This window comes from Hyperoodon ampullatus, assembly GCF_949752795.1.
Source record: "Hyperoodon ampullatus genome assembly, chromosome: 8".
Taxonomy (NCBI): Eukaryota; Metazoa; Chordata; class Mammalia; order Artiodactyla; family Ziphiidae; genus Hyperoodon; species Hyperoodon ampullatus.
Genome location: NC_136921.1, coordinates 45,962,140 through 45,989,034, shown reverse-complemented (window position 1 = coordinate 45,989,034; position 26,895 = coordinate 45,962,140). Strand labels below are relative to the sequence as shown.

General features: G+C 38.1%; 1 protein-coding gene across 1 annotated transcript; it reads right to left on the bottom strand.

Moving 5' to 3' along the window:
* Window positions 1–1,619: 1,619 nt before the first annotated feature.
* SLC40A1 (solute carrier family 40 member 1) lies at window positions 1,620–26,895 on the bottom strand (the record flags this gene model as incomplete). Its single annotated transcript, XM_079709973.1, has 8 exons — window positions 1,620–3,250; window positions 4,414–5,067; window positions 5,873–6,115; window positions 12,582–12,708; window positions 17,930–18,045; window positions 20,500–20,659; window positions 26,292–26,359; window positions 26,853–26,895. 8 exons carry the CDS (start codon window positions 26,893–26,895, stop codon window positions 2,937–2,939), a joined length of 1,725 nt encoding a protein of 574 aa, XP_079566099.1. The 3' UTR covers window positions 1,620–2,936.

Genomic DNA, 26,895 nt, shown 5'->3' with positions numbered 1-26,895 from the left:
GAAATGAATACAGATTTAGGGCTTCCCTAGTGGCACAGTGGTTAAGAATCCACCTGCCAATGCAGGGGACACGGGTTCGAGCCCTGGTCCAGGAAGATCCCACATGCCGTGGAGCAACTAAGCCCCCGAGCCACAACTGCTGAGCCTGCGTGCCACAATTACTGAAGCCCACGTGGCTAGAGCCCGTGCTCCGCAACAAGAGAAGCGACCTTAATGAGAGGCCTGCGCACTGCAACGAAGAGTAGCCCCCGCTCGCTGCAACTAAAAAGAAAGCTCGTATGCAGCAACAAAGACCCAACACAGCCAAAAAATTAACTTAAAAAAAATGAATACAGCTTTTCCTGTGCAGACAAAGGATGTCTATGTGGAAAGAATCAACTTTAATAACAAGAAACCTGAACAGGAATAGAGAAGAACATGAAAAAATGTAATAATTTGTTTTTAAGTGGGAAAAAGTAAGTGATACTTTTGTGAAATGCAATTACACATTAAATGAGAGACTGTTTTCCTACATCTATTCACTTCACTCATTTGTTTTACCTACTGACCCTGTAGGTATTTGAGTTTGTTTCCCCATTTAGAAACACACTCAGACAGACACACATCATCTACCCAGCCCCACGATGCCCTGGGGCAGTACACAGCAAAGGCTGTCCAGTCCAGCAGTGATTTTCCCCCATCTCCCTCATCTTCCTGCTCTGAACCGCACTTTGCAAAGATAAGGGGGGCACCTGTAAAAACTTCTGTTAACTAACTCCATTTTCCTTCCACACAGGGCCTCTCTCAGTAGCCCCCCAGTTTGGCAAAACATCCACATTAAGAGCTGAGACGTTCCTTTGCTAAGATGGTTCTAGTCATTTTACAAGGTCACAGGCCTTCACTTATAGCTGCAAACACTCAGGGCAGATCTCCAACCCTAGCTCGACCCCTGCGGGAGGAAGCGGATGACCTGTTCAAGACAGCAGCCAGACCTCACAGAGGCATCTACTGTCTGCTCAGAAGTCAGCAGCAGATCAGTAGCTACAGGGTGATGCCAAAAGTTCTCAAGCTCCCAATTTGGGGGGAAAGAAAAGGAGCCTCTGATCAACCGTGTTTGAGTCAAATCTGCATCCCCCAGACCAATCAGTTTGGGACACAGATCAAGTGTACAGCAAACATTTGCTGAACACAGAATGTGGCTCTACTCTCTCTGGCAGATCATGAGGAACCTATCTTTAACTCCCTGTCATTAGTTAGATCCAACTTCTAGTAATACTACAACTTTGTCTTATAGCCCACAAAGTGCTTCTACAAGAATTATCTCACTTGACTCAATCAGGGAAATTGGGAGGTAGGTAGGGTTGGTTTTATAATATCATCTCCAATTTACAGAAGAGAAAACAACTCAAGAGAGCTTAAAGTGACTTCTTCAAAGTCAAAGAATGAGTCCTGGGCCTCATGTTTACTATACTTTTATCCAAGCCACCATAAGCTAGACATATAAGCAGGGAGACAAATCTAAAACTGTGAATTATTATGAAACTGTAGGCCTTTAGAGAGAAACAGATGTTACCCAAAACAGATGTTCTATAACAAAAGCAATATTAAACAACTGTGGAATGCAATTAAGGAAAAAGAAATCAAGATTTTTAAAAATGTTTTTATACAGAAATATTTTACAAAGATTTTACAACATAGCAAATCATTATGTCATACTATAGAAAGGAGAAAAAGATTAAACCTCAAGGATAAAGAAAGTGCTCAGAGCAACGTATTGCAGTCTCCATGAAAGTGCATGAACAGTTAAGGCAAAGTACCCCATTGGTACTGGCATGTTGCAAAATGACTTGTAAAACAGTTTTTACTTGTAAAATATATATATATATAAAAGGTTTTTTTTTCCTCCATTTTTCTCAAAGATGTTTGAAAGGGATACGTTTATGAACAGTCTTGCTCTACAACTAGGTAAAAATAACTCCTGGGTACAAAACAGTGAAAGTAAAAATGCTCTACCAAGCATGTTAAAAGTAAATCAAATGATTTATAAAACAAAACCTTTCAAGTTTGGGCTTGCTTTCTACATTTAACTTGCCAGGCCGAAGGCTAATTCCCTCATATTCCACGACAGAGATCATTAAGGATAGCAACGTAAGTTAAATCCAGATCTTGCCCTTCGTGTGACTTTTAACTTCTAGTTTCTATGGCCGAACCACTGGCGTGTTTGAAGTCCTCATGCATTCACTGTGTTATAAATCTACTCTACAGCTTTGCTTCTATCTTCAGCTTACACAATAGCCATTTTATGAAGTGTTAACATATGCTTAATACAATATTTTGCCCTAGCTGATAAGAAAAATACAAAGGTGGTCTCTAAAGTTAAACCATAAACCCTATTAGAGAATTCTAGTTAAGTATTTCATTTTTCCACATACAGGTAAATCCCTTAACATCAATAGGATTAATAAGGATAATACTGGTTATCAAATTTTAATCTTCAAACTTGGAAGAGAATTTGTTTTTATAATATAACTGAGAATAAGATTTTCTTTTAAAAGTAAATTAGCTAGACTTGAACAAGAGTGTTAGGGAAAACTGACATACCTGAATTCTAGTACAGATAATAAAAATCTGCCAAAGAATAACTTAATTCACATGACTAATCACTCTTTTATGTAAAATTTTACCTACTCGTGAGAAATAGGGAAAATCAGTGTTACTATTTTAGTCTCCATATTTAAACTGAGTTTTTCTTTATTTTTTTTCCACCCTTAAATATAAGGGAAATTAACCAGCTCATTTCTGCTGGCTCAAGTTTCCTAACTAGCTTTTAGCCCCCAAGGTATAGCTGTGGTAAAACCAGAGAGAGACACCGAGCCATTTATTGGAATTTTGAAGTACAAAATAGGCACATGTGCTCTACATAACCTAGTAACAGGGATAGCAACAGTTAAACTGTCTTACACATCCGATGTATTAGTTTGATTTGCATCTGTAACTTCTTTATCACCATGACCACAGACAAAAAGTTGGGAGCCCAGAGTTTTCTGGGCAAATCGGAAATACATGATGTGGCCCATTGCCACAAAGGAGACTGAAATCAATACGAGCAAGCCAAAAGCTTCAGGATTTGGAGCCAGGATGACCATGATGAAATGCAGAAGATCAAGAAGATAGTTCATGGAGTTCTGTACACCATTTATAATGCCTCTCTCAGATTCGACTACACTTTCTTGAAGCAACTGTGTCACAGTTAAATCAAAGGACCAAAGACCTATAATAAAAGACATTTTTTAGAAACTTAATTTTAACTTATAGCTGTACATTTCAGATTTACAGATTAAAAATCTGTTGACATGTGCAAAATACATACTTAACCCTATTACCTTAAAGTCACCATATGTATATTTATCATAGCCTAGCCTTAGAGAATTATTTTTCATTAATAAACACTGAGTTATTAGTAGCTTCAAGAAATTGTTTTTACAGCCACAAGACAAAAATAAGTCTAATTTACAAACTTCTTAATTCTGTTTTTCTGTGATTATTCACACTATGAAAGCAAAACTCTCAAATCAGAGACATAATAAATCCTATTACAATTACTAGTATTTTTAAAGTTTAAAATGAGTAGACCTAATATATTGTTATCGTTAAAGTGTAAGGAAACTTTAAACCATTAATACATTTACTGTTTGGGTTCTAAAGCCCCTACAATAAAGCTGTCTTGCTTAAATATTAATGTCTTTGATAAATTAATGAACTGCTTTGTATCACGGGATAAATATGGTTTCATTTCAAGAACGATTTCAGGCAGAGATAATTCATCCGTACTCTATTAATGACTACTTAAATTTCACTTTGTAAGAGGTCTTTACATTATGTTTCCTTCCAGAGCTATAAAATCCATTTGTTTGGCAAAGTATACAATAAACAAATATCAGCTAGAGAAGACCTTTGAAGGATTTTTTTTTTGTAACTACTGTCTTATTTTTTAACTTAAACCCCAAACCCTTTTTTTTACCTTGTCCCATTGAAATATTTGCTAAATTACAGTCCTTCTGGTAAAGTTATAGCAATATAAAGACTCTAAATTACTAAAAGTATAATTATTATTGATAATATCTTTTGAAAAATTAAGTAAACTACATTAAAAGAGTAAGATATCCATTTAGTAAAAATTTTCAAGGCCTAACCATGTTTTAAGAAGGTATACATACATACACACACACACACACACGCACACAAATATAGATTTTTTTAAACTATAAAATAAATATTTCATAATAAGTGACTGGATGATACATAAGGATAAATAGTGGATCTTGCTTCAATTAACATTCAGGGAATATTTTAGACCACTTACTGTTGAATTATCTGAAACCACACTGCAAAAAGACACTTTAGTTCATTAATATACAAAAAGAGATTTCTTACCGATTCTAGCAGCAATGACGCCTGCAAACAGCAGACTGACAGAGATTATAGGCACAGATTTAGGACTCATCTCTGGGACAATATTAGCAGGATCAGATCCGTTTGACATGTGCATATCAGTTGTAGAGATGATTTCAGATATTTTTGTAGGTGTAATTGAAAGTGGTTCTGTTTGAATGAACCTAGAACGGATATCTTCAAAGGGAGAAACAGACAAGTCCAAGGGGCTTCCAGGCACGAACACGGAGATCACACACAAGATCAAACAGGAAAGCTGTGCAAATCCTGAGATCAGACCAGTCCGAACCAGGCCACATTTTTGACGTAGCCACGTAAAAGCCACAGTTCCCATTATTCCAGTTACGGCTGACGCTCCCATCAAAATACTGAGGATGGACCCGCTCAGCCCCTGAGTGTAGGCGTACCCTGTAGTGATGCAGTCAAAGCCCAGGACAGTCATATAGAGGAAAGCAAGACCCATGCCCGCCAGAAACACTGGCTGGTTGTAATAGGAGACCCATCCATCTCGGAAGGTGCGGAAGGGCTCAGCCATCTGGGAGGCACAACTTAGCTCTTGCTCATGTTCAAGTTCATGGATGTCAGGGTCTTTCTCACCCATTAGATGAGTTCCCTCCAGGGGTTTTGGCTCAGTTTCTGTTAATAAAAGACATTATTATTTGAGGGAGGGGACATGAGGGAAAAAGCCAACTATCTTAATATTTTTTCTTCTCCCCTTTCCCTCACCCATGGAGGGTATCACCCTTGGATACCCTTGGATACTACAATATAAAATGTATTTTCTTTTACTCATCTAAGAATTCCAGCCAAGGAACAATCTCCAAGTATTTATGTTAAAGAAACAAAATACTATTGATACTTCTCCCCTCCTCTCTTCCCCTCTCTCTCAGAAAGTATAATCCCACCAAATAGCAGGAAAACAGATCAGATAACGTATAATAATTGTCTGGGGAAACACAGAATCTTATTTTCTGGGACCCTTTTAAGATTACATTTGTTCAGAAGACCAATTTCCTCTTCTCTTCCTGAAAAATGCCCACCTCATGTCCTCACTCCCTTCCACTGTCTTACAAAGGGCATGTTAACTCCCTTCTTTATAGACTCCTAGGAATTCTCTTGTTCTCCTTCTCCCACTCTTCTTCCCATTCCTATGGCTCAACTTTGCCCAGCCCTCCCTCAATGAATTGTCCCTCTGTGTCTGCTGTTCCTGTTAAGGAAAAGGGTCAGGGGTCCCATTCCAACCCCTTGAGGTTCAACCCAGAGTTGCTCCTCAGACCCTCAAGAGCCTGGGTTCTGACTTACTATCACATTGATATATTTAACCTCATGCAGGCCTTCAGTGGCAACTAAACCTGATATAAATTCAAAATTATTTCAGCCTTAACCAATAGTTAAGGTCTGAAAATAAGAATAAAGGGATTAAACATTTTGTTGAGTTTACCTTTGTATACATTCAGCTGTTTCAACTCAGTTTCCTCTTTAGGAGCAGCTTTCACAGCTAGAGCAGGGGTTTTCTGATAAACCTTCCAGAGCAGAAAGTACTCCACACACATGGATACCAAATTCCAGCCCGAAATGAAACCACAGCCAATGACTGGGGAGCCAAATGTCATAATCTGGCCTACAGCCATGGGGGCCAAGATGTTGGTTAACTGGTCAATCCTTCGTATTGTAGCATTCATATCTACAGAGGTAGGCGAAAGAGGCAGATAAGTGTGCAAATCTATCAAAGAGAGACTGCCCACTTACATAATACAACTCATAAACTAAGAGTGTAGACTCCTAAGATGTAAACTGCTAAAAGCATTCTGCAAGCAAACCATTTTGTTAGAAAATCATTTGTTGTTTGGATCAAGTCATATTAAATTTGCCTCAAAAACCGTGATTCCCTTGGGATTATATAAATGAGCCTGACATCAGCTTTTAAAAAATGAATTCAATAGTAACTCTACATTCATTTATTTCAACAAGCATTTTATTAAATGCCTATTATGAGCTAGGCACCATTCTGGCACCATAACAAAAAATGAAGAATATCCTTCCCTGTCTTCATGAAGTTTACACTCCCAAGGGAAAACAAAAATAATAAATCAACAAGCATGTAAATATAGAGCATGTCAGATGTTCATGAAATATTGTAGTGAAAAATAAAGCAGAAAAAAAGGGCATACAGAGTGCTCATGGGAAGGGGGAAATTTCAGTTTTATATATGGCAAGGTCAGGGAAGAACTCACTGAAAAAAAGAGAGCATCAGAGCAGAGGCGTGAAGCAGCAGGAGGCAAAAGAGTGAGTCACCCGGATATCAGGGAAAAGACAAATCCAGACCAAGGGAAGTGCAAAAGTCCTGGGGCAGGAGGAGTTTGCCCAGAGGAACAGCGAGGAGGCCAGTAGGGCTGGAGCAGAGTGAGGAAGGGAGAGGATAGGAAGAGATGCGGTCAGAGAGGAGAGAAGATTGGCCCAATCATGTAAGGTCTTAGTCTATTACTCAAACTTCAGTTTTTACACTGAATGACTCAGGAAGCCTTTGGAAGTTAAGGTACAGAGAGGTGGTATCACGGGACATATTTTTAAAGGTTTATTTTGGCTGCTGTGATGAGAAAACAGTGTAAAGTAAGTGTGTGTGGGGGGGGGGTGTAGACAAGTGCAGAGGCAGGGAGACAGGCGGGAGATGACGTGGCATGGAGCAGGACAGTAGCAATGGAAGTGGAGAAATAGATACTGGATGTACTTTAAAGTAGAATCAAGAAGGCTTGAAAACAGATTAGATATGCTGTGTGACAGAAAGAGAGGAATTAAAGTTTTTACCCTGAGCAACTATTGGAAGGACAGAGTTTCCACTTACTGAGAAAGACAAGACTTCAGAAGAATCAGGTTTTGGACAAAAGAATAAGCATCTGGTTCTAGAGATGTTGATACATCTCTAGAGGCCCTGTCAAGCAGACAGTCAGTCATATAGGTCTGGGGTCTAGGGAAGAAGCATGTGCCAGATTTGGGAGTAATCGGCAGCTTGAGCTTTGAAGCAATGACACTGGATGAGATCACCAGGGGAGTGAGGGTAGATGAGAAAAGACGAGGTCTGAGGACTGAGTCCTGGGCATGCCAATGTTCAGAGGTCAGGAAGATGAGGAGGAATCGGCAAAAGAGGAGAGAAAACAGGAGAGCAGGGTGTCCGAGAAGCCAAGAGGTAACATTGTTTCAAAGAGAGGGGAGTAATCAACTGGCAAGTGATGCTGGTAAGTCAACAAAGATGAGCACTGACAATCAGCTCTAGATTAGGTCACATGGAAGGTATTGAGGACCTCAAAAAGAATAGTTCTGGTGGAGCAGTAAGGCAAATGCCTGATTGAAGTTGGTTTAAGAGATTGGTGCCAACTCCAGGGGATACCATTTCTATTATATTTTAAGTGAGTGGCACCCCCTGGATTCACAATGTGAATGTTGCCCCCCTGGCATTATGGAAAGCAAGGCCCTGACCAGGGAAAGAAATTGGAAAGAGTGGGTACAGATATTTCTTTTTGTTAAGTTTTGTTCAAAAGAAGAACAAAGAAATGGGGTGACAGAGGGGTAAAGACAGGGATTTTTAAGATGAGAAAAGTTATAGCATGCTTATATGCTGATGCAAATGATACAGCAGATGAGAAGGGATGGAATCTGAATCTACTGCACAAGTGGCAGAGTTGTTCTTAGGAACGCAAGCAGTTCAACAGTGTAGGTCACGTAAACGGCCTCAGGTACAAGAAGGAAGAGTGATGTGAAGGTGGGAGCCCACGGAAGTTCTCTCCTCATTTTTCCATTTTCTCAGTAGAATACAAAGCAAGGTCATCAGTGAAAGTGAGGATGGGAGAGGAGGTACCGAGTGTATGAGGAGAAAGGAGAAAGTGAGAAATAGTCCTTTAGGAAAGTGGGAGAAGGAAGGGACCAGAGAAAAGAGTATGATCATCTGGCAGCATGAAAGGGTCAACTTGAATCCAGTGGTCTTGAGCTTTAAGACAGAGCAAAGTTGTACGGTTTTTACCAGCCGTGTGCTACTGTGGAGAGATGGATTTAAGCAGGGTCTTATGAGAGGAAAGTGACAAAAGGAGAGGAGGCCAGGTGAGCTGAGGATATACACTAGGAGGCATGCATATGGGTGGAACAACTGACCTTGGAATTTAAGCTGGGTAAGGAGGAGAGACAAGAAAGGTCATGAGCAGTAAAAAGGTAGTGGAATTAATGGCTTGTAGGTGCCAACCAGGTTGGAGCATGGCTGGGGTACCAGGAGGAGTGAGCTGGAAAGACAGGAGGTATAGTTCAAGTCTTGGATGCTGGAGATTGAGATTATGAAAAGGGAGGGTTTAGTGGTGATACCAAGGCCTAGGGTATGACCATGGGAATGTAGGTGAGTCAGAGTAGAGGACAAGATGAATAAAGGAAAGGAAGTCAAGAAAATAACCTACTTTCTCATTCTCTATCTCACGAAGTAGAGTGAAAATTATTGAGACAAGTCCTCATCAGTCATGTGGGGCACTTTAAGGGAAAAGCAGTACGTGACTAATAAGTACATTAATAGAAAACTGCCGTTATTCTTTCTCTAGTTCTTCCTGGTCCTCAAATGCCTTCCAATTAGTCCTATGTGTGCAGAATGCTTATATGATAACAGAAGAACTTTGACATATTTCACCTTTCACTTGAGAGGCAAAGGCAGTTTTCATTGATCTTACACACAGCCATTTTTTGCCACGGCCTCATTAACTTCCATCTGCCCCTACTAATAAGTTCCTAACAGGGAAGTGTAGAATTGATCCAAATAACTCAATAATTTGGATCCAAAAATCAAGTACTAATGAAAATATACTCTTGGATCTGAAGGCCCCAGAACAAAAACAAAATTTAGTTAAAATGATTTGTTAATCTTTCACTACCTCCATTTTCAAGTGCTCATGAAGCTTCTTAATGCCACCAATTTCTATCTTTTATTTAGAATTTAGAAATTTCTATCTCAGGAAGCTAATAATGTTTAGATGTAGTGTCAGAAAACAGATTTTATTTTTCTGAAGCAGAATGAATGAAAAAATAATTTTGAAAAAGACCTAATCATTTTACTGTTAACAGGCTGGAGAAGAATTGGTCCTCTGAATGTGCAAACATATTCTTTTTGCAGGTTTGTATTTATTCTTATGCAAACACACAAATCTGTGCTGATTTAATTCCAATTTAACTGTTTTCATCTACAGCTGTGGCACAGAGCATGACATTCAGTAACTACTTACTATTATAAAAGGTATATTACACCTCATAGAATAATAATAAAAAACAGATTTGCTGAGCAAATAGTAGCTAGCAGGTTTGTCTACCTCAAATATGAAATCAATTTTCAGTCAATAGAGTTCAAACAAGAAAGTTATCTGTCGTACTTGCTCAAGCCAACCAGCAGATGTTTCTTTAGAATGGTGGACAAGAAAAACCTCAGAAGCTATTAACAAAAAGTGATTAACAAAGGAAATGAAGAAGGAAATAAAACAACAGATGGAATAAAAACTCAGGCAAAGGAAATGAGTTTCAAAAAGGTTTGACAGGTTAAGGGTCATGGCTCAAAAGAATGTTTTAATAAAACACTAAATCAAGTACCTATACAAATTAGTTAACAGATTAATTAACAGTATTTATGTAGAAAAAGAGCATCTTTCCTGGAGCTGTCTAAATTAGATGGTAACAGCTATATTTTGACCTGATGCCACTGGAGTTACAAAACTTTTCAACCTTCCAGGGAAAATTTCTCTTGTTCTTTACCCTCGGTGATACAACTTCCAATTTTAAAAACTCCTCTGAAATCAAGAAACATTGGGATGAGGAAATGGGAGCAATTAGCATCCAGCTCACAACCTTCCCTCTTTATGGGCACACCCCTCCCCCATCACTCACACACGCACGCATGCGCACGCACACACACACACACACACACACACACACACACACACACACACCTCACAACGCACACGGGTTCAGCCAGCCCTGCCCCGTCTCCTGCTTGGTTTCTAACAGTCTTTGCTGGCAACCTCAAAAATTTCTCTTCTACTTTTCCTTTACCCTCCTCCTTTTTTTCTGCTCTGTAACTCTGCCTTCTAGCAGGAATGGTACCAAAAACCCATGGTTAGAGCCTTGCTGACCCTCAGGATGGAAGAAGTTTCTGTTTCCTGTTTTGAAGCATGGTTTTTAATTAATTTTAAAACAAACACGGAGGTCAAAACCTGAGGGAAAACAACATGGAGGTTTTCCTTCATTAGGCTACTAACCCGTTCTAGGGGCTGGATTTGAAACAGCACTGCTTCCTAAGCTAATTCACAGTGGACAAGAGTTCAACAGGCAGCTTACTTCCTTTCTTAAATTTGAGAAACTCCAGAAGGTTAGAAAATAGACTGGTTAGCCTGGATTTTTCCACTCTGCAATAATTCCTCAAATAAAGGACAGCTGAGAAATGGCCAGTCATATTTTTGTTATTTTTCTGGAATATCACTTTGTAGTCAGAAAGATCCCAGAAAGTTATGTGGGATCTTTGTTTTTGTTATTTATTTACTTGGATATTTAGCACAAATTAAAGATTCAGTGTAACTTTCTCTTTACTCAGGGCTTTTTTTTTTTTTTCAATTACAGACTTCACAGAGTCAACATGAGTTAAGAAATTCAGGTAAGAGAAAGAAAATCACCTTAAAAGCCACTTTTTTCCCCAAATACATTTCAACAGATATATATGTGATCTGTTTTCAAAATATATCCTTTTTGTGCCCTTTGAATTTTAAAACATGGACATGTATTACATCCGTAAAATTGCACACTAAAAGAGAAAGTAAATAACAGGGAAAAAACACCAAAAAAAAAAAAGGACAAAGTCTTATCTTTTAATTCCACGTGACAAAAAAGAGAGATGGAATTATTTCCTATTAGTAAATGATCACAGGAAGAAAAATCAGTGAGAATCACTACTTTAGCTCCAGAGAGAATTTCCTGCAATCCAGACTCACATGTGTTAATAAATTCATCTTCCACACTCACCATTCTCTAAAATCACTGTGGTATTTCTATCTGGAGCAGTATTATTACTGCTACCACAAAGTGACCACTTTTAAGCAAATCCTTCATTTTCTTCATGTAGACCTTCCACAGATTTTGTACCCTTTCTCTCAACCTCCTTTCTACCTTTTTTTTTTTTTTTAAAAATCACGTGTCTAGTCAAACAAAGTTGCTTGCTGACCCCAGTACTCAATCTTGCCTCTGTGTCCTGATAAGCCACTGGTCACTGACAAGGAATGGTTTCCTTGTCAGTCAGGATGGTTGGGAAATGTGTTTGTGATACCCATTATCTCAATGACCAGCAGAGTTGACTCAGCTGATCTGATCGGTAGATAGGTGCACCCTTCCTCCTTTACTCTGTGTAATTTCAATCCAATTTGTGTCTGGGTGCTGTACTGGGGGGCTGGTGGGGAATATCCAGTGAGGTAGGTTATTCTGAGCCCAAGTAATCTTGACATAATGGACGTGTTGCTTTGTAAGCATTCTTCAGACTTTCTTTGCTCCTCTTGTATATGTTTCCAATGGACAACTAAGATGCAAGCTTTTTAAAAACCTATGTTCTATCCTGTATTTCTTTAGTATTCATAATAGCAGTTACATAACACCATACATAATGTAATAAAAGTTACCAATTATGGCTTTAAAGTTGAAGGAATTCACTTCTAGAGTCTCTCCTAGAATTAAGTTGTTTCCATTTGTTTGGATAAACACAATATCCATAGTATAACCAGTAAGTACTGGTAATAATGTCCACAGTATGACTGTTAAAATCACAAGTCAGATTTTCACTGTTCTAAGTATTAAGAAAACATTTAGAAACAGTTAACAGAATTTGAAAGAAAGAGCTCAAAAGAAATGTTCTTCTATTTGCCAGGTTTGCATAGAATAAAAGAGAAGGTCAATAGCCTATAAATTAGCTTCATAACAGTGAGGTAAATCTTTGCACTGAGACAGATAATGTTGTAAGAAAAAGACTAGGACTTCAATTTTATTATTCTTAAAAAAAAATACTTGGAGAAAAAGGCTTAAGCCTCATTTACTACCACTGATTTAAAGTGAATCCTGATAAAAACCCATTTGGTAGAAAGAGAAAAGCAAATTACCTGCTAGTTTGCTTCTGTCGTCTCCTGCAACAACAACAATCCAATCCCTTTGGATTGTGATTGCAGTAGCAGTACTGGCCAGGTTTGCAATATTTGCAATAGTGATGATCAGGATATAGCATGAAGTCTAAGGAATTACAGGAAAAAATTATTAAAATGTCAGTTTTACCAAACTGTACCTACCTCGCTGTACAATATAGTTTAAAATGGTCTTTGGTAACATAATAATAAAATTTTTATTTTAATTTCATTTCATAAAATCATAAGAAATCATTCTACTTTGTACACATGAAACAATAAACACCAGTGGTCACGTTAAAGGGCATAATGTCTTTCTAATCTGTATCATCTGTGGTACGCATAATACAAAAAATTTTAATAGTCATATGCACATTTATGTCACATAGTTATCATAAAGTGTTAACACAGGGGTGGTTTTTAATTTCCCCCACAAATATGTCCTTTGGAAAAAACAGTGAAGGGGAAGTGAGAAGACTTGAATTTAAATCAGAGTTCTGACACTTTCCAGTTGCATGACAATGGACAATCAGCTAACATCACTTTGTCTTACTTTTCTCATCAACAAAATGAAGGCAATAGACTAGAAGGTTTCTTGTCCTACCTGGCTTTGAAACTCTACATTATCAATCCAAATATACTTAAGAAGATTAAATAGGAACATCAAATTCACTGCTTTCCACTACACCCATCTCTCTCCTCTTTTCCATCAAGTTATCATGAAATCAGAGTGTGGGAAGTTATCTAGTCCATGTCCTCAAACAGAAATACCGCTTATTATTAGAAGAACACAATCATGACAGATTTATATACATATATATATATGGATAACATTTCTTAAATGGTGTGAAAAAATTACAGGTTAATACTACTGAGCTTAAAACTAGCAACTGAATTATGTAATAAACTCTTAGAACTGCCATTAAAAAACAAACAGGAAGGGGCATCCCTGGTGGCTCAGTGGTTAAGAATCTGCCTGCCAATGCAGGGGACACGGGTTCGAGCTCTGGTCCGGGAAGATCCCACATGCCGCAGAGCAACTAAGCCCATGCGCCACAACTACTGAGCCTGCGCTCTAGAGCCCATGAGCCACAACTACTGAGCCCGTGTGCCACAACTACTGAGCCTGCGCTCTAGAGCCTGTGCTCCGCAACAAGAGAAGCCACCGCAATGAGAAGCCCGTGCACCAAAACAAAGAGTAGCCCCCACTCTCTGCAACTAGAGAAAGCCCACACACCGCAACAAAGACCCAATGCAGCCAAAAATAAATAATAAAATAAAACAAAACAACAGGAAAACAACCAATAGAATGAAATTTAAATTCAAACAATACTTAATGAATGCCTGTTAAGGGCCAAAAAGCAAAACAAGACAAAAATGGTAGGGTATATTAAAGTAGACACAGAGATCAAAATTAACAGGCCCTAATTCTTAGAAAGGTATAAGCTTCCAAGACTGAACCAGGAAGAAATAGAAAATATGAACAGACCAATCACAAGTAATGAAATTGAAACTGTGACTAAAAATCTTCCAACAAACAAAATCCAGGACCAGATGGCTTCACAGGTGAATTCTATCAAACATTTAGAGAAGAGCTAAAACCTATCCTTCTCAAACTCTTCCAAAAAATTTCTGAGGAAGGAACACTCCCAAACTCATTCTCTGAGGCCACCATCACCCTGATACCAAAACCAGACAAAGATAATACAAAAAAAGAAAATTACAGACCAATATCACTGATGATTATAGATTCAAAACTCCTCAACAAAATACTAACAAACAGAATCCAACAACACATTAAAAGGATCATACACCATGTTCAAGTGGGATTTATCCCAGGGATGCAAGGATTCTTCAATATACACAAACCAATCAATGTGATACACCATATTAACAAACTGAAGAAGAAAAACCATATGATCATCTCAATAGATGCAGAAAAAGCTTTTTACAAAATTCAATGCCCATTTATGATAAAAACTCTCCAGAAAGTGGGCACAGAGGGAACCTACCTCAACATAATAAAGGCCATATACGACAAACCCACAGCAAACATCATTCTCAATGGTGAAAAACTGAAAGCATTTCCTCTAAGAACAGGAACAAGACAAGGATGTCCACCCTCACCACTATTATTCAACATAGTTTTGAAAGTCCTAGTCACAGCAATCAGAGAAGAAAAAGAAATAAAAGGAATACAAATTGGAAAAGAAGTAAAACTGCCACTGTTTGCAGATGACATGATACTGTACATAGAGAATCCTAAAGATGCCACCAGAAAACTACTAGAGCTAATCAATGAATTTGGTAAAGTTGCAGGATACAAAATTAATGTGCAGAAATCTCTTGCATTCCTATACACTAATGATGAAAAATCTGAAAGAGAAATTAAGGAAACACTCTCATTTACCATTGCAACAAAAAGAATAAAATACCTAGGAATAAACCTACCTAGGGAGACAAAAGACCTGTATGCAGAAAACTATAAGACACTGATGAAAGAAATTAAAGAAGATACCAACAGATGGAGAGAGATTCCATGTTCTTGGATTGGAAGAATGAATACTGTGAAAATGACTATACTACCCAAAGCAATCTACAGATTCAATGCAATCCCTATCAAATTACCAATGGCATTTTTTACAGAACTAGAACAAAAAGTCTTAAAATTTGTGTGGAGACGCAAAAGACCCCGAATAGCCAAAGTGGTCTTGAGGGAAAAAAACGGAGCTGGAGGAATCAGATTCCCTGACTTCAGACTATACTACAAAGCTACAGTAATCAAGACAATATGGTACTGACACAAAAACAGAAATATAGATCAATGGAACAGGATAGAAAGCTCAGAGATAAACCCATGTACCTATGGTCAACTAATCTATGACAAAGGAGGCAAGGATATATAATGGAGAAAAGACAGTCTCTTCAATAAGTGGTGCTGGGAAAACTGGACAGCTACATGTAAAAGAATGAAATTAGAACACTCCCTAACACCATACACAAAAATAAACTCAAAATGCATTAGAGACCTAAATGTAAGACCAGACACTATAAAACTCTTGGAGGAAAACTTAGGAAGAACACTCTTTGACATAAATCACAGCAAGATCTTTTTTGATCCACCTCCTAGAGTAATGGAAATAAAAACAAAAATAAACAAATGGGACCTAATGAAACTTACAAGCTTTTGCAAAGCAAAGGAAACTACAAACAAGACAAAAAGACAACCCTCAGAATGGGAGAAAATATTTGCAAACAAATCAACGGACAAAGGATTAATCTCCAAAATATATAAACAGCTCAGGCAGCTCAATATTAAAAAAACAATCAACCCAATCCATAAATGGGCAGAAGATCTAAACAGACATTTCTCCGAAGAAGACATACAGATGGCCAAGAAGCACATGAAAGGCTGCTCAACATCACTCATTATTAGAGAAATGCAAATCAAAACTACAATGAGGTATCACCTCACACCAGTTAGAATGGGCATCATCAGAAAATCTACAAACAACAAATGCTGGAGAGGGTGTGGAGAAAAGGGAACCCTCTTGCACTGTTGGTGGGAATGTAAAGTGATACAGCCACTATGGAGAGCAGTATGGAGGTTCCTTAAAAAACTAAAAATAGAATTGCCATATGACCCAGAAATCCCACTACTGGGCATATACCCAGAGAAAACCATAATTCAAAATGACACATGCACCCCAATGTGCATTGCAGCACTATTTACAACAGCCAGGTCATGGAAGCAACTTAAATGCCCACCGACAAACAAATGGATAAAGAAGATGTGGTACATATATACAATGGAATATTACTCAGCCATAAAAAGGAATGAAATTGGGTCATTTGTAGAGACATGGATGAATCTAGAGACTGTCATACAGAGTGAAGTAAGTCAGAAAGAGAAAAACAAATATTGTATATTAATACAGATATGTGGAACCTAGAAAATGGTACAGATGAACCGGTTTGCAGGGCGGAAATTGAGACACAGATGTAGAGAACAAACATGGACATCAAGGAGGGAAAGCGGCGGCGGCAGGGGGTGGTGGTGGTGGTGTGATGAATTGGGAGATTGGGATTGACATGTATACACTAATATGTATTAAATGGATAACTAATAAGAACCTGCTGCTGGAAAAAAAAAAAGAACAAACCAAGCAAAAATCTAAACATCTTATAAATGTCTACTAGTTGCATTAAGTCAATTATGTAATCTGTTCCCTGCATTACCAAATTCTGTATATCAGTTTTAAATCAAATGCAGCACATTGTCTTTACACTGCATTCCATGCTCTATATTTACACAAGAACATGTTTCTGAGAAACTGCATTTAAAAAATGAAAAATGTAATACTATTTTCATAATTTCTTATATTACAAAAACAAACATACACTCTCATAGAAAAACTTGGTCTATAACATAATATTATTTTCATAATGTATATAAAGTCCAAGTTCAGTCTGACAATAGAAACTCTCCTTCCTACACTTTTCAAACCTTCTCTGTGTGTTGCATACATCCATCACTCAGATAAACTGTGCTTCCCCTATTTTCATGCCTTTATGAATGCCAGTCCATCATTCCAAAAATAAATTTTAAAAACAAAGAGGGATTGATGGGAAGATGGATGTGCCAACGGATAAATATATGATAAAGCAAGTATAATAAAATGGCAGAAGTAGAAACTAAGTGGTAGGTATATGGGTGTTCAGTGGAGAATTCTTCCAACTTTGCTGAATGTTTGAAATATTTCATAATGAAATCTTGGGAGAATAACATCCCATTTTCAAGGCCCACCTAAATGGCCAACCCAGAACTCCATTTTTCGTGAAGGCACTTAACCATGCTACCATGTATCATAGTTATTATGTGTCACATCTAATCTCCCTACAGGATCCACACTTGAATAATTTTTCTATCATTCAAATGCATCTAATACAACTTATACACAATAATCATTCAACAAAGGGGAAGGAAATACTTTGACTATAGACTGAAAATAATCACTGTTCTTTAGTAATACTACTAATAAAATTATCCTCAAATATTACAAAAAAAAAAAAGAAGTATCCTACTGGTTTTGACATGCTATGTTTAAATTCTAAAAATTATCTTTCCATTCTGAACATGTTCTAATTTCCATGCTGGTTTTTTCTGACTTCCATGTATTTCTGGTATCTTTAAATTTGTAAATATACAGTTATTAAAAAAAAAATTAACAGGCCCTATTTGTGAAAAGATACTCCCTCAAAGAGTTTTCATCTTTTACCACTAACAGACATTCAATTTTCTACCATCAAGAATCTTGTTGAGAACTTACAAGAACCCATCCATGGTACATGGTCAGAAGCTCTTTTTTATGTAAGAAAACCATCATCAGGATGATTCCACACAGGATGACCGAAACATTCTGGACCACCAGTGAAGTCTGGGCCACTATACAGAGAAAGAAACAAAGTGTTCATACACCAAAACATCTCAAAGGAGATGTTTTTATCCATACATCACTGTTCTACTGTATTAATGCATATGCAAATTACTACAAGAAAGAAAAGTATTCCTGAAGTAAATCCTGCCTCAACTATTTCCAGTAGGGCCCAGCATATCACATCAGACCAGTAAAACTTGCAGACAGAATAAAGAACTATCCCTCATTTTTCCTGTTAGTTGAAGCCATTCATAATGACCACATTTTCATTTTCACAGTTTATTCTCTTTAAAGTTTACTGTCATAAACAGAACTATATTAACTACATAAACAAGATCCACCTCTCAGGCCTTTGTAGCTTAGGCAAAAATAAGAACATGTAGGAGGTTATGGAGGAGGTTAAGTAAGAGGTCATGGAATCCATAACCTCCTAGATGTCAGGCTGAATTTGGTAAGATCGTATGGATAAATAGGAAGGACATATAAAAAATTGCCAAGAGGGCTCCCCTGGTGGCGCAGTGGTTGAGTCTGCCTGCCGATGCAGGGGACACGTGTTCATGCCCTGGTCCGGGAAGATCCCACATGCCGCGGAGCGGCTGGGCCCGTGAGCCATGGCCACTGGGCCTGCGCATCTGGAGCCTGTGCTCCGCAGCAGGAGAGGCCACAACAGTGAGAGGCCCGCGTACCGCAAAAAAAAAAAAAAAAAAAATTGCCAAGAATAAAGCAGCAGTGTGTTCCTTTTACTAAAGCTATTTGCATTGTTATGAAATTCTAAACTACACCTTTTCTCACAGAAAATGCCAACTTTCTGAGACTGAGGCACCCATGTAAATAAAGGGCTGGCATAAGGACAGGTTAGGATACCAGGTAAGGACACCTTGTAGTCTTTTCTCTGCCACTCACGAGGGAAGACGATCTAGGGCAGAATACTTAATATCTCTTATGTCTGTGTCTATAAGGTGAGGATATAATACATACCTGCCTTCCTTACTTTATGGGGTCATTTTGATGCTCAAATAAAATGCTTTGAAAGCACTTTGAAAAATACAGAGGGTTGTATATGTAAGGTATAATTACAGCTCTTGCCTGTAAGGACAGTAAAGCTCATTCTGGCTTGGAAGATTATATCAAAGCCTTGAGACAAAACAAACTGCTTTCTGAAATTAATTTGAAATAAAATCCCAACATATAATTCATTCATTCATTGCACAAGGCTATTAAATAGCAACCGAATGAGGTTCTTGGCTTTCAGGACCCCACAGACCAGAGGAAAGGTAGACATGTTAAAGGATAATTATAAGAGCATAAGTGCAATAGCAGAGGTATTAACAAAGCTTCATGGGAGTGAGTGCAGGAAAAAAAAAGTGTCTCTGGTTAACTCAGCCTAGAGACATCAAAGAAGATTTTCATGGAGGTTGTCACGTGAGTTGATTACATAGGATAAGTGCAAGACTGCTATCCCACCGCACTCTTCTTCAACTCAACATTCTATCCTAAACTACAATTTCAGTGCTCAACAGTCATAAGGTTAAAGGTGTCTATGTATAACATTCCCACGTTCCTACGTATAATGATGTAAATAAGTAGGAATTTTTTTTCCAGGATACAAAACCTTTTTCTATATGTGTTTTGGTCTATCGATTCTCAAAATAGAAAAATGTTCATCTTGGCCATTTTACTAATAGCATCAAGTCCTAGAATTTGATAATCCAGTTGCTCTCTATCCGGGAGCAGTTATCCTGCACTGAAAGAAACAGATACCTCAGTCTTTCCCCAGTGTCTAGGATAGACATGGCCAGGTCTTAGCATTATCAACTGAGGAACTCAGGAAAATTTTGCCCTGAATTATTAACCAAATTGCCCTTAAATTCTGAATAATTAAACTGTTCATTCACTTTCTCTCTTTCCTATACAATACTTAATGAGTTCAGTATTAATGCTCTAGAATAAATGTCAATATATAATCATTTCTTCTTTTTTCTTCAAAAATGTATAATTCAGCTCTCTGTGATCCAGACTCAGGTATTCTTTTCTGAATCCATCGTTTTCACTTCCTCTACACACCTGCCTATATAAAACACAGTAACCCAGATGATAGATGTTAAAGCTGTCCCAGGAACGTCACATTAAACGAACTCCAGTGCAAGTCATGGTTAAAGGATGCCAGAGTTAGGTAAACTCTTAATGTTTAACACGGTTCGCAGAAAAGTGCCACGGTGTTAATCATTAACATTTGTAATTTACGAACAGCCAAAAAAGATACCCCACAAAATCTATAAACTCAGTATCCTGGCATCCCAACTTTGGGCAGGAGCCCCAGGACCCTCCATGCAGAGGTGCTGCCACTGAGCACCCCATCACTCAGGTGGCAGCTACAGACGCAAAGTGGGTTAGTCACAGAGGTTTCTCTCTAGCTCAGGCACTAGTCCCACAAACACAAAGGCTTTTATAACACCACTCACCTTTAAGTCTGGCATTCTTATCCACCCAATCACCAATGATGGCTCCCAGGACCAGAACAGACCCTGCCACGACCAGCCCGTAGACTGCAGTCAAGAGAAGGCTGTTTCCATAGAGCTCTACCAGGAATACAGACACTGCAAAGTGCCACATCCGATCCCCCTTGAATAAGAGAAGATAAAAGGTTCTGATAAAATGTTGTAGGTTGCTAGTCAATTATACTCAAGAAGTTGCTTCCTTAACAAAAGGGCACTTTCCGGCTACATTATGAGATTCTCAAAGTCAACAATTCCTCTATGGATTGAATGTAGTCGGGTGTTAAAACTGTTTGTCCTGGCACAATGGAAAATATTCTTGCCCAGATACTAAGTAAACCCGTAAAAAGCATGACGTTAATGAAACAAACGTACTCCCTATCATTCTAGAAAAAAATACAGTTTCCAAGCCCAAGGAGGTTTTTTGAGATAAAACCTGTTCCTTTTTGTATCAGGTTTCTAGCCGGGCCTGGGATTTACCTATTCTGATTTGAAAGGCATAAAGGAGTTTGCTATTGAACCAGAATGAAACAGGTATAGTTTACAAATATCAGTTATGCCTTGAATGTCAAGAAAGAGCCAGTTTCCCAATTTGTAAAATGGTAAGAACGGACTATATGACCTCTCAAGTTTCTTTTATCCCTAACATTCTAAAATCTGTGTTCTATTTTCACAAATAAATTTCAAAGTCATAAAACAGCAGAACAATCAGAAAGATGAAGTTAATATGTGCAAATTCTGGCACCACATGAATGAAGATATTAGAAATAAATACATAAGTAGTTATTTAGTTATTTTCGACACAGACAAATTTTGAAAGGGGAGAAAAACTATTTCTTCACTCCAGAGTATATAGGGAATTTTGGAATTCATTGCTGCAAAATGTGGAATAACAGAAGCTTTTACATGAGTCAGGCAAATTAATGTGTAAGAAATCTATAATGGACCTTGTTATGAGCTCTTAGGCTCCATCCCTGACTTGTTAGGTTAACCTAAAACAGGACAACAATGTTCTATCATAACCTATCCCTATAAGAAATCACTATAGGAAACTAACTTTCCAGGCTAGGCTCCTTATGGATTGGAAGTAGTACTACACTCCTAGTTCTTTCCAATGTCTCTTAACATCCTCCTGAAAAATTTAATGAATAAGGAGCAAAGTATTATCCTAGTATGGCAAATGCTTTTAAACATTTAATAAAGGCAAGACAACAATCTTATGCATCCAAAGTTAAGCTGATGCACATATTCTGTAGCAATCATTTACAATAAACTTCATGTACACCAGTATTTCTCAAGTGGGGGTGATTTTACCCTCTAGGGATCACTAAGCAATGTCTGGAGCTATTCTGGGTTGTCACATCTGTGAGGCTGGATTTACTACTGGCATCTACAGTCCCCCACAACAAAAAATTATCCAACCCAAGATGTCAATAGTGCCAAGGTACAGAAACTTTGGTGTAGAGGATTATGAACATTGTTTAGAACCACAATTTAAAATTAACATAAGATTAGGGCCTTGAGGGATAGGGTGAACATGGCCAAGTAAACATTAAAACAGACACTGGAAGCCAGTGGAAATACCATGCTTGAAAGACTGATTCTCACTCGATGGTCTGGAATGTGAGCTCTAGAACCTTCTGCACTCTCAACCCTCAGCACAGTGCACAGCCCAGAGTAGAAACACAACAAATAACTGCGGAATCAACAAAGGAGTGGATATGCAGTGGATCCCAGCTGTAAATGAGTATAGAATAAGACTTATTTATGAACTATATTGTTCTGGTACATTAGATTTGCTCCATGAATGTTCAAGAAGTTTGACACTTAATCAGTACCATAATTCATATTTCTGGGACAGCTTTTTAAAGTTTGCTTTGAAAATAGAAATCTTTTCCATTTAAGTTGGAATTACATTTCAAATACCCTTGTACTAAATGACTAAAAATATATATACACATACAATTTGTTTGAAACCAATAAAAAGACAAGTTTACACATTAAGATAAAAATGTCAATAAGAATTGGGGCTTCCCTGGTGGCTCAGTGGTTGAAAGTCCGCCTGCCGATGCAGGGGACACAGGTTCGTGCCCCGGTCAGGGAAGATCCCACATGCTGCGGAGCGACTGGGCCCGTGAGCCATGGCCACTGAGCCTGCGCATCCGGAGCCTGTGCTCCGCAATGGGAGAGGCCACAACAGTGAGAGGCCCGCGTACCGCAAAAAAAAAAAAAAAAAAATGTCAATAAGAACAACAAATTAAGCTATTTTCTTAATCTTTAACATAAGAAACAAATTTAGATTTGATTAGAATAAAATGGCATGAGGTGAGGGGAGGTACTTTATCCTAATCTCTATTCCTCCGAAAAGAGAAAAACACATAAATGCCTCAAATCATAGGTTGCCTCCATGAGTGAATTTCCTCTTTCTTAACATAAAGAATAAGAAATATTATTCCACTACTATTGCTTCTTCCTTTTTTAAAAAAATTTATTTTTATTGAAGTATAGTTGATTTACAATGTTGTGCTAGTTTCTGGTGTACAGCAAAGTGATTCAGTTATGTGCTCTTTTCCATATTCTTTTCCATTATGGTTTATCACAGGATATTGAATATAGTTCCCTGTGCTATACAGTAGGTGCTTCTTTCTTTGTTTATTTTTTCGCTTTAAAGCAGGACTTGAAACAAGTGCTACGAAATGAAAGTTTTCTCTCTTGCTTATTCCGGTATGGCATGCCTCCTCCTTGATGGACAGGAATAAAACTGCTCCACTTGGGACTTCCCTGGTGGCTCAGTGGTTAAGAATCCAACTGCCAATGCAGGGGACAGAGGTTTGAGCCCTGGTCCGGGAAGATCCCACATGCCACGGAGCAACTAAGCCTGTGCTCCCACAAGCCACTACTACTGAGCCCACGTGCCACAACTACTGAAGCCCGTGCACCTAGAGCCTGTGTTCTGCAACAAGAGAAGCCACTGCAATGAGAAGCCTGAGCATCGCTACGAAGAGTAGCTCCTCCTTGCCGCTACTAGAGAAAGCCCGTGCACAGCAACAAAGACCCAGTACAGCCAAAAATAAAATAAATAAATTAATTAAAAAACAAATAAACAAACAAACAAAAACTGCTCCACTTGCCCCAATTTCCAAAGGGTTTTGGCTTTAAGAAGCAACAGACTCTACACTCACAAAGCCCAAGAATCAGGTAAACTCTCTGTAAAGGTTGACCAAGTGCAATCTCAGGCCCACCCATCCATTCCTTCCTAACATCCATTTCCTGCCCTCCCACAAGCTCTCATCATACTTTGAAGATTTGTTTACATGTTCATCTACCTCCAGTGCACTGAAAGCCAAAGGCCAAATGAATGTCTGTGAATGAATGATCACAGTCATTAATGCACTGAATACTTTTTGAGAGGCTACTATGTACTCAACAACTCTACTGCAGGCACTAGAAATTCAGCAGTGCGCAAAAATCAAGATTCATGCTTTCATGCTGCTTGCATCCCAGTGAACAGAGACCAAAAACAAATCTAGAACAGGCCAGGTGGTATACATGCTATGAGGAAAAATGCAGTAGGGTGGGGCAGGAAGGTGGCATTTTGCATGAAGTAGTTAAAGAGCTATGAGCAGAAACCCAAGGAAGTAAGATCTGGCACCATGCAGACATATGGCATAAAAATGGAGACAGTCCATAGCATAATGCATAAGATATCAGCACTGGCCACCCTTTTTCACTGCCTTACACTGTTAGTTATTTTTTTGTAATTAGATATATTTTTTTAAAGCCCAACCTGAATTATATTATAAGCTCCTTGATGACAGGATCCACTTCTTACCATACTTTGTATTCCAGTAGTATAGAGTAAAATATATTGATCCACTGGCAGAAAGAAATGAAGTCAGAAATAAAAAGCATTCAACCTCACACAAACCTAATGCAATATAACCTTCTACCCTAACACCTCTATACTCAGTGTATACAGGAAACCATGATTCAGCAGAGTCAGTAGGGTAATGCATAGATAGGCATGTATACACGTATATAATAAATAAGCAGACATCTTTTGTTGTAATAAAATCAGGCAAAGTGTCAAACAGGAGACAAAACTCAAAAGATTGAATTAGAGAGGATTCCTCTTTTGGACTCCTCTGCAGTAAGTGAAAATCCACTACAACTTACACGACTACAATTGCTGTGTTTTGTTTTGTTTTAATCCAAGTTTCCCAGAAGAACTCCTTTTGCTCAATTTACTGTAAGACTGGAGTAAGCATCTGTCACTTTTCTTGTGTTTTTCATTCATGACAAAAAAGAGCCTCCTGGAACAATCACAGTTCCACTCCTTTGGCAAATCTGACCTGCCAACCTAATAATGAAAGGTCGCATAAACCTTAAACCTAATCAGTGTTTGGAAGTTAGGCACCTTCTTCCCCTAAGAGATAGGTCCAGACCACAAGGTGAGAATTTCAGAAACTACCTCCATCACTTATTGGGTTTTTTAAAAATACTTAATACTTACTGAATTAAGTTGGAAGAACAATTTAATTGGATTTAAATTAATTAAGGGTAGTTTCACTCAATTTCTACTCAGAATCATCAGTTATTGGAAATGAAACTCACGCCAAGTCCCCCTTGTTTACATGTATTTGCAGAGTCATCCCTGTCTAAGCCTCTGGGGAGAAAGAAGCTGGCCTTTCTAAAAAAGCCATCTTTGAACTGCTATTTCTTAAAGAGCTGATAACTTAGCTTAATAATTTCCCAAGGGCATGGGTACAGATTTCCTCATACAATAGTTTGCATTCATGTCTTAAGAACGATCCAAAAGAAGTTTCCAGTTTAAAAAGAAAGTAACATTCACAAAATTTACTCTCAAAATTCTTTCCCCTTACTTACAGTTCTTTTAAATTAAATATCATACATGAGGCATGAATAGAATTTACGCAGGTTTATTGCTTTTAAACAATAAGACCAATTGTTTAATTTAAAAGATTCTAATCATCATTAATTAAATACACATCTAGCATCCTTTGGGCATTATTCTTTTGGGTTGAGGAGTGTTGATGGAGGAATCCAGGCTCACAGAAACACTGGGACTCTTCCAAGACCATGGAAGAAGTCAGAGCGAGAATTATGAGTCAGTTGCTGGTTTTCGTTGGATGATGGTTTTTAAGATAGACTGAGATGCCCCACACATATCTAGCTACAGATAACATTTTAAAAGACCAGAATTTTCATCACTCAGATATTTGTTCTTGGGGTCAATTATATTTAAATTAACCTTAGAATGCTATTTTTAGCCTAACTCAGTCACTCCACTATTCTACTGTATTTTCATAGCGCAGTAGGCTGGAACTTATAATTTTAACAAAAGAAGAAAACAGAGAAATATCTTAAAATGTGAAAAAATAGAAGGTCCATGAGACATCCATCCATTCTTAGTAGCAGATATTACCATTTATTAACCCTTGTAATGCAAAATACAATTTACAAACAACGCAAATAGTCCTGTCCTTGTTAATCCTGTTTTTGGATAGCTGCCAGTCTACATAAAGTATGACAGCTCAATAATTAATAGCATTTACTAACACCTATGGGAAAATATCTTTGGTGAAAATAACTTTTTCGTTACAGCATGTATGTTTGGTTGATTTATTTCTTTAGCTGCATGACAAAACTGCAAGATGGCTTAATACAACTGGCCCAAATGAGAGGAAACAAGAAATTGTGCAAGCATGTTGTAAGAATTACTGTAGATTTTCACTTACCCATGTAGATAGAGAATGACCAAGGTAGAGAAGGAATTTTGCAGAGGTCAGGTAGTTTGCTAAGGATCCTGCAAAGACACACAGTAGGCAGATAAAAAGCGTATTTAGTCACTTGAGTGAGCTGAGATGGGAATGCTTACTCATTTGTCCTTATTAAACAGAATTATTAAAAACTACTTTGTGGGGCAAACCATGTACATTTCATCAAGTCACCTAGAAATTGATGGGTCGATGAAAAGTTCAGCACGATCTCTTGGTCAATAACTGCATAGCTTCACATACAGTGAAAAAAGCTCTTGGTTCAACAACATTCTTTAACTCCATTTTATTTTTGACAAGATCATCCAAACTACCCAGTCTACTTCTCCATCCTAGCTTGTGTGCACGCCCCTTTTCCCATACCTTGAAATGCCTTTCTTCCTTAACCCCCAACAAAATATGAGTCGAACTAGCTACTAATCACACTGGTTAACAGCTGAGCCCCATTCCTCCAACACCTGCGTGGAGGTGCCGGTCTCCACTGCGCAGCCTGTTTCTACCACATGCGTTCGGTCCACTCACCACAGCATCTTCCCAGGCGGTTTTGCTCCCTTGCCCTGGTCAT